Raw genomic sequence first — 7,788 nt, forward strand, 5'->3', positions numbered from 1 at the left:
CTATGAAGAGCCGTTTTTGTCTACTTGGAACCGCCATCACAATGCCATCTCGCACGCACACCACCCCTATGTCATTAAGGGCTGTGGCGTTGCCTCCCGTTGCTATGGTAACGATTGGTAACGGCTTCAAAATTGTTCAAAAATGAAAGGAACGGTCATTTGACCGTTGGGAATGGTCACAGAAGATGTAAAAAAATAATTAATTTTTTTAACCTATTTGCTTTGCTTATTAATACAAACATACACTCATTTTTTTACTTACACGATTATTCTCTTTCTCTCATTTTATACAAAAATCAACATTATTTTCTTTTAACCAAACTATGTAGCACAACCTTAACACCCTTCCACCAAACACAAATACATTCGCTTTGATGAGGTTCACAATGTGAGTAGTTGGAGTTTCTTTGTAAGCAAGTGGAGATAGATCAAATGATGAATGATTTATCAATTCTTTGGACTAACGACAAAATTATGAGACCACGATAAATGCAAGTGCTTTGAAAGATGAATGATATGATCGAAAAGAAATATTTGGATTAAGATTATCATATTGTTTTTTTTTTTATGTTTTTAAATTCGAACTATCACATTTTTTGGGTTCAATGTTTTTTTTTTTAATTTTTTATTTATGTTTGTGTAATGTTATATTTAGGTTTTAGTTGTTATGCTTAATTTAGGATTTATTAAGCTTGCATGTCTTATTTTTTTATAAATATAATAACATAAATAAAAAAGACAAGAAAAAATGAAAAAACCAGAAAATAAATAAATCGAAAAGAAATAAGTTGAAAAAAGAAATAAATCGAAAAAAAAAAAATAATAGTATAAAAATTAATGTGTGTTATAAAATGTTTTAACTTTCTTACTTCCCTTACGTAACACGCTTTAACATATTACCAACACCAATCAATCTTAAATCTTAAATAAAAATGTAAATGTGAAAGGTATCAAAATTATTTTTGTTTTTTTCCTATTATTTTTTTTATATGTTTTTAAATGATAAATTTGATTAAGATATTGAATTTATTTTTACTTGTCACCGTTTTAAAATAAATAGAATAGATTGGAGGAAATATAGAAATAGAAATATATTTAAAATCTGGGAAAAGTAGGTGGGGGAAAGCAAGTTAGGGTGTTATTATCAAACGGCGGGTAAGTCCTAACCGCCACCGACGTTTTGGCCAATCCAGCTGTAACCGAAAGCGACGAGTCTTTCACCACTCGGCTTACAACATGGCCCCGTCAGATCTGACAATGTCACAGGTGTCCTCATTTGTTTCCACGTGTATATGACTCTTTGTCCGCGTCGCCGATTCCAAACGCTCCTTCACGCGCTACTAAACGCGTGTACCTAAGCGTGGACGGGACCCTTTCAAGCTTTACCGACGGACGTTTGCTGTTTCGAGAGCGCGCCCTTCAACTCTATATAAACCTCCTCTTTAACCCTCCTATGCTCTTTCCTTCTTCCTCTCCTTACGTATACGCGTTTTATATCTATATCCCCTTCATCTCTCTCTCTCTCACACACAGTTCTTAGGGCTTCTATAATCTTCAAGGTAATGCTGTTTCATTTTTCTTTGTTTTGAAGGTTTTACTTCCTATCGTGTTTTTGCCATTTCCGTTTCGGTTATTAATTCGTTTGTTGACGAGGCTTTTTCTTTGATTTTGAAGCTTCTACTTCAAATCGTGTTGAGGTATTTCGTTTCGATTTGGAGAGTCATATCACAGCTTCAGGAACAGATTTCTCATAGAACGTATGTGGAACAATCATTTAATCTGATTAGAAAATTCTCCTTGCTTTGTTTATTCGGCAAAACGTGTTAAGTATGCTTAAGTTTTCGTATTCAAATTAAATTAATATGCGTGTTGAGTGGTCTTTTGACGATTGTTATAAGGTTTTCAGTTTCTTCTTTAGCGTGCATTTGAAATCAAGCCTGACAAGCTTTTTATGAATTTCTGATTGGTAGGAAATGAAGGTTTAGGTTACGTTATCTGGCATCTGTTTTTCTGTCTCTAAAGGGTTTTGATTAATTTATAATTTGAGATTTTGTTTAGGTGTAGCAGTTGACTGCTGATTGTCATTGATGGCATGAAGTTATCTCTAGTTGTTTTTGTTTGCATATAACCGAAGCTCTGTATGCTTTCTGAATCCGCTTACAGTTAAGAATCCTAGTTTCCATTACTATCAAAGCAATACATGGAATCAACATCATAAAACGCAAACTTATCTTCCCATGGTATTGCTGAAAATATTTTTTTGTAAGTTCATATCCTTTGAAAAAGGGATTCTTTTTCTTTCATTCTATGTTTTGGAACAAAGGGAAGATGGTGTTGATTGCTTTAATTTTTTTATGGCCTTTAATATTTTTCGTTTTGAATATTGTATATTTTTCTTTTTGTTTGACTCTGTAATCTGGACTGACTTATTTACTAGTATTTTAATGTGATAGTTACGTGTCATGTCCAGGTTCATTTGACCTTTTCTACAATTGAACAACGAGCCCTGGTATTTTTCTATTCTTTTCCTTAGAGGGCAAGGTTTTAAACAATAAAAAAAGGTACATATAATATAGGTGGTATAGAAAAAAGAAACAAAAGAGGGTGAGATTTTTATTTTTATTTTTTTAATAAATAGGCACACATGTGGTAATTTTTATTGTATGATTGCAGCCAAGTTTGTTCTTGTTCTCTTTCCATCTTTAATGTGCAATGTTATTATGACTACATAATTAAAGTAGTCATGCTCAGACAGCTATGTATACGCGTGCATTATGTGTTGTCATGGAATTATGAAGCTATGATTCACCCGGAGTTTATTTGCATATCATTAATTGTTGTGTTCTTGTCTTACTCATTGCCTCCCAAACATTGGACCATATTGGATTTTTCCATATGCAATTGTTCTCTCTAACAAATCCCAAGTCCCCACCATGTGGTTTTCGATTATTATTAGTAAAGTTTGCACTATAAGTTTGGTTGAAAACCGGCTTCAATTCCTTTGAAGTTTTTCTTTAATCCTTCAACTTCTCTTGTCCCTACAGTTTTCAACATCTGAAGATGGCAGTTGCTGTTGAAGACGTAATGGACCTTAAGGCTAATCATAGTGCCCCTGTACTCAATGATCCTACTCCGGTTAACAAACCACGATTAGGAATTCATGATTCATTGGGCCCACGTACTCACTTCTCTCAAACCCCGTTTCTAACAATCGCATGGAAGAAACCTGGAGGAGTGCTTGATGATGTTCGTTCTACTAACTGGTTGGATGCCATGAAATCCTCTTCTCCTAGGAATGTAACCAAATATTATGGCACTGATTTTTCATCAAACGATGCTGACATGGCGTACCGTGATTGGATGGTATTCTTCTTTCCCATATAAACTTATTTTCCTACCTTTCTACCATGAAAAGCAAACAAAACAAGTAATTTAACTTTCTTGGGTTTATATTTTCAGCTTAAGTATCCTTCTGCTCTTACATCATTCGAACAAATTGCAAACAATGCAAGAGGCAAGAGAATAGCATTGTTTCTTGATTATGATGGAACACTATCCCCGATTGTTGACAATCCAGATCATGCCTTCATGTCTAATGCTGTGAGAATCTAATTGATCTTGTTAGTTTTTTCAAACCTCACAAAACACACACACATGGAATTCCTTCTAATGCCCATAGCTGTAAACAGATGCGTGCAGCTGTGAGAAATATTGCAAAATACATCCCAACTGCAATTATCAGTGGCAGAAGTCGCGAAAAGGTACTTGAAATAAATTTGATATTTTTTGGTTGGATGTTTCTTTATTTTTATTTTTTCGGGTTATAGCATGTGTATGATTTTTTATTTTTTATTTTGTTTAGGTGCGCAAGTTTGTAGGACTGAAAGAACTTTATTATGCTGGAAGTCATGGGATGGACATCATGGGCCCTGTTGGACCTCCAACTGATTATAATAATGAGGAGGTAGAACTATTTTGCATAATAAGTAAATAAATAAATATACAAATCTTTGAGTAATCTATTCTAAATGTTATTATTTGGTTTGGTTAAAAATAGGTTAAAGAAGGAAAGTTATACCAGCCTGCTAGTGAATTTCTACCAATGATCAATGAGGTTTTTGTGAGGCTTGTTGAGTTGACCAAAGACATTCAAGGTGCAAAAGTTGAGAACAATAAATTCTGTGTCTCCGTGCACTACCGTAATGTAGATGAAAAGGTATACATACATTAGTTTAAATTTCAACATTTTTATTTATTTGCTTAAACTTTTGTTGAATATATGTTTGTTTTTTTTTTTTTTTTAATTAATAATGACAGAGTTGGACTACAGTAGCACAATATGTCCACGACACTTTGAAACAGTATTCGCGTCTCAGATTGACACATGGACGAATGGTATGAACTATTAATATTATCATATCTTTATTTATAACTTTCTCCACCAAACACAAAATAAAATAGACACATGACATGAATGAACTTTTTTCTTTTTTCGAAAATTTGTTTGTTTAGGTTTTAGAGATTCGGCCTGTGCTTAAATGGGACAAAGGGAAGGCTGTTGAGTTCTTGCTTGAATCACTTGGGTTAAGTAATTGCGATGATGTGGTCCCCATATATGTAGGGGATGATAGAACCGATGAAGATGCATTTAAGGTAATTAAACTTAAACTTAATTATCATACATATTATTAATACCTATAAATATATCCTATTAGTTAATAACTATTTTTGGCAATCGATCGAGAGATTACTTATAATTTACACATATAATATAATATGTTAAACAGTTTCTGAGAGAGGGTGGTCGTGGTTATGGTATATTGGTGTCTCCTGCACCTAAGGAAACCAATGCGTGTTATTCTCTCAGAGATCCATCAGAGGTTCGATAGAGTTTCTGTTCATACATTAATTTTTGGATTATATATGAAGAAATTAACTAATTAGTGAGATGAAAATTTTGGTGAACACAGGTGATGGAGTTTATAAACTCGTTGGTGATGTATAAGAAGTCGGTTCCCTGAGATTATATTATATTTATTATTTATTATATAGAGGAGGAAAGACGATACAAAGAAATAAAACAGACAGACAGAAGGATTGGAATTGGAGTAGAAAATTAGAGTTGACTAATGAGCACCTCTCCAACTTCTTAATCGGCAATTTGTAAATCTTTTTTTTTTATTTTTTATTATATAATTTTTTGTAAATTTTGTTGATTGCCATGGCAATTTCATGGTTTATAAATTAATATATATGGATGGATGTATCTTGTTTGCTTAATTTTGGGTTTTTATATTGTTTGTACTAGAGCTCGGGTAGCTATTTTATTTTATATATGTTGTTGACTATTGAGAACAACATGTGTGAATTGGGGACTTTGACTCTTCATACCTAACATGAAAACATTTAACTGAGAAATGGATGGTAAAACTAATGTTTCTTGTTCATCGATCATAAATTCTTATTATAGACTTGATTATTTTTGTAGTAGTCTCATGCACCTCTTACATTTTCATGTCTAAATTCAAAGAAAAACAAGTGATACAGTACACATTTGATCGTTTTGACTTGTCAATAATGATTTCCACCCAATCGGTTAAGTTCATTTGGAATCGTTTATATCAAATGTTCTATTATTTATAAAAATAGAGTAAGGAGATGATTTTCCTCTCATCAAGTCTGCCGTAGTGGCATAGATAAAATAGTTAAATGGACAATGATGTATGTCAAATTAAAATTTTGTATTCGTAAAAACAGTTTTTTTATTTGATAAATGACTGTTTTTTCTTTGTTTTTTTATTTGATAAATGAAGAAAAGGAACATTGAAAAAGTTCATACTAAATTAAAGCTTGGAAAATTAAGCAAGGATGCACAACTAACATCAAACCGATTAACAAAAGATTTTAAAGAGCCCCCAATCAGGAAGGGGTGTTTATTTGGATGTATCAGTTCGATCTAATTCGATCTAATACAAGGTGTTTATTTGGATGTATTAGTTCAATCTAATTCGATCTAATACAATCAAGTAAATTCTAATTGATTTTGGTTTTAAAACATAGATCCAAACCTCCAATTAAATTCAAATCTAATCCGAATTCTCTTTTTATGCGCCGGCATATTTAAAAATATATAACTTAAATATTAATGGACTTTATAAACAACAAAACAAATTGAGAATTAAAATTTATAAACAACTATTAATATATATATATATATATATATATATATGTGTGTGTGTGTGTGTGTGTGTTATTGTATTCTAACTATCTGTTGTGTGAATGTAGAATTTATTGTGGACCGATCATTTTAGTTATTTTAAGAAAATGATTAATAAATATTATTGAATTAAAAATAATTGAAAAATACCATCTAATTTCACTATAAGTATCTTTTAGTCAATTAAAATTAATTTAAAAAGGGAAAATTCCAAAATTTTGGGAATAATTAATACTCTTGATTATAAAATTCTTATTTTTTTAATTAGTTCAATTTAATTATAACATAATTTTTAATTATACCCGATTTTATTCTATCAGAATGATATTTTATAAGAATGTTCGGATACATATTTCTGACAGAATACATATTTTGATCAAATGAACTTCTTGAAGAAAGAAAACATTCTTGAACCATTAGTTGAAAATAACAAGATCATTGTATATACACAGACATCTGAATGTAGATTCATACATATTTTTAGAAAATAATAGTCTTACACATTTTCGTTTAAGTATACATATTCTAATAGAATATACTAATGTTATTTCAATTACTAATGGACAAATATTCTTATTTGCTAATCTATTCAATGCTCGATTCCATGTCTTTCTCTTGTATGTGTTTGCAAGGGAAGAATATCAACCTTCCTTATTCTGAAAGGATATTGGTCTTCCTCATTCTAAAAGAAATGATAAATGTTCGATTCTGAAAGAATATTGACCATAGTTTCTTTGCATGTGTTCCTTTAGAAGGTTTGCTTCATATCTCTTGTCATGTTGAATTTATACACCGAACATATTACACTCAAATGATAAAAATATCAAAGTAACACAAGAAAACAATAGAGAAAGCATTGCCTTTTACCTTACTTGCAGCACATCACTTAAGGGAAAAAGTTTTGTCCATTAAAACCTTATTAGATGAAATACTTGATCAACCATCTAGAAGAATACAAATACAAATAATAAGAAGAAAAAAAATACTTAAAACAAAGAAATTCATTGAAGACAATTGTATAGACCAACATATTCATTTCTAATTTGGGTTTCGAGTATGAAAAATTGGGTTACAACATGCATATATTCAAGTTTAATACTTTAAAAATGACCTTTTAGCGGTTAAAATGACATCAAGAATATCAGGCATGTACCACCATCTTCAGTTGTTGTATACCAGATGAGGTACCATATGAAAGTTGTGATTCAGATAATCACCTACAATTAAAATCCATCAACACTCTAATAGATGTGGAAAAGGAGATTTAGACCCATAAGATACATTTGCTAATATTTCATTTAGTTAATCACTAAGTAAATTATAGTACATAAATAATAACATTGATAGAGACAATTTGTTGTACTCCTGGTTCAGTAATTACATCAAACACTTGGTAGGCGTTCATGAATTCTAACATATTTGAACACTGAAGCTCAAAATAAAGTTCATTTCAACTTCTGTTAAGAATGACTATGAAAAGTGCACAAGAGTGATTACTTACCTGTGTGTGTAGGTTCGTGGATTGAGGAAGAGAAGAGCGAGCAGGTAACATCGATAAAATAGATGTAGAT

General features: G+C 31.3%; 1 protein-coding gene across 4 annotated transcripts; it reads left to right on the top strand.

The window, feature by feature from the left end:
- Nucleotides 1-1,414: 1,414 nt before the first annotated feature.
- Nucleotides 1,415-5,280, top strand: LOC145028485 (trehalose-phosphate phosphatase A-like). Of its 4 annotated transcripts, XM_078977178.1 has the most exons (12): nt 1,415-1,559; nt 1,675-1,757; nt 2,471-2,509; nt 3,045-3,363; nt 3,460-3,600; nt 3,690-3,761; nt 3,863-3,964; nt 4,058-4,216; nt 4,318-4,395; nt 4,513-4,653; nt 4,788-4,880; nt 4,971-5,280. In XM_078977178.1, the coding sequence occupies exons 4-12, from the start codon at nt 3,061-3,063 to the stop codon at nt 5,019-5,021; spliced, it is 1,140 nt and encodes a 379-aa protein (XP_078833304.1). In that variant the 5' UTR covers nt 1,415-1,559; nt 1,675-1,757; nt 2,471-2,509; nt 3,045-3,060; the 3' UTR covers nt 5,022-5,280. The 4 variants fall into 4 exon arrangements, with proteins under 4 accessions (XP_078833304.1, XP_078833303.1, XP_078833306.1 ...); XM_078977177.1 differs by lacking the exon at nt 2,471-2,509; XM_078977180.1 differs by lacking the exons at nt 1,675-1,757; nt 2,471-2,509 and having other exon boundaries at nt 1,428-1,559.
- The last annotated feature ends 2,508 nt before the right edge of the window (nt 5,281-7,788 follow it).

Source organism: Lactuca saligna, chromosome 2 (assembly GCF_052625555.1).
Source record: "Lactuca saligna cultivar CGN05327 chromosome 2, ASM5262555v1, whole genome shotgun sequence".
Lineage (NCBI taxonomy): Eukaryota > Viridiplantae > Streptophyta > Magnoliopsida > Asterales > Asteraceae > Lactuca > Lactuca saligna.

What these genes read in the sequence shown, in the direction of transcription:
- LOC145028485 (XM_078977178.1), top strand. Translation starts at nt 3,061, where the DNA reads ATGGCAGTTGCTGTTGAAGACGTAATGGACCTTAAGGCTAATCATAGT. An exon ending in GTGGCAGAAGTCGCGAAAAG is followed by an intron (nt 3,762 to 3,862) that starts GTACTTGAAATA and finishes TATTTTGTTTAG; the next exon opens with GTGCGCAAGTTTGTAGGACT. An exon ending in CTGATTATAATAATGAGGAG is followed by an intron (nt 3,965 to 4,057) that starts GTAGAACTATTT and finishes GGTTAAAAATAG; the next exon opens with GTTAAAGAAGGAAAGTTATA.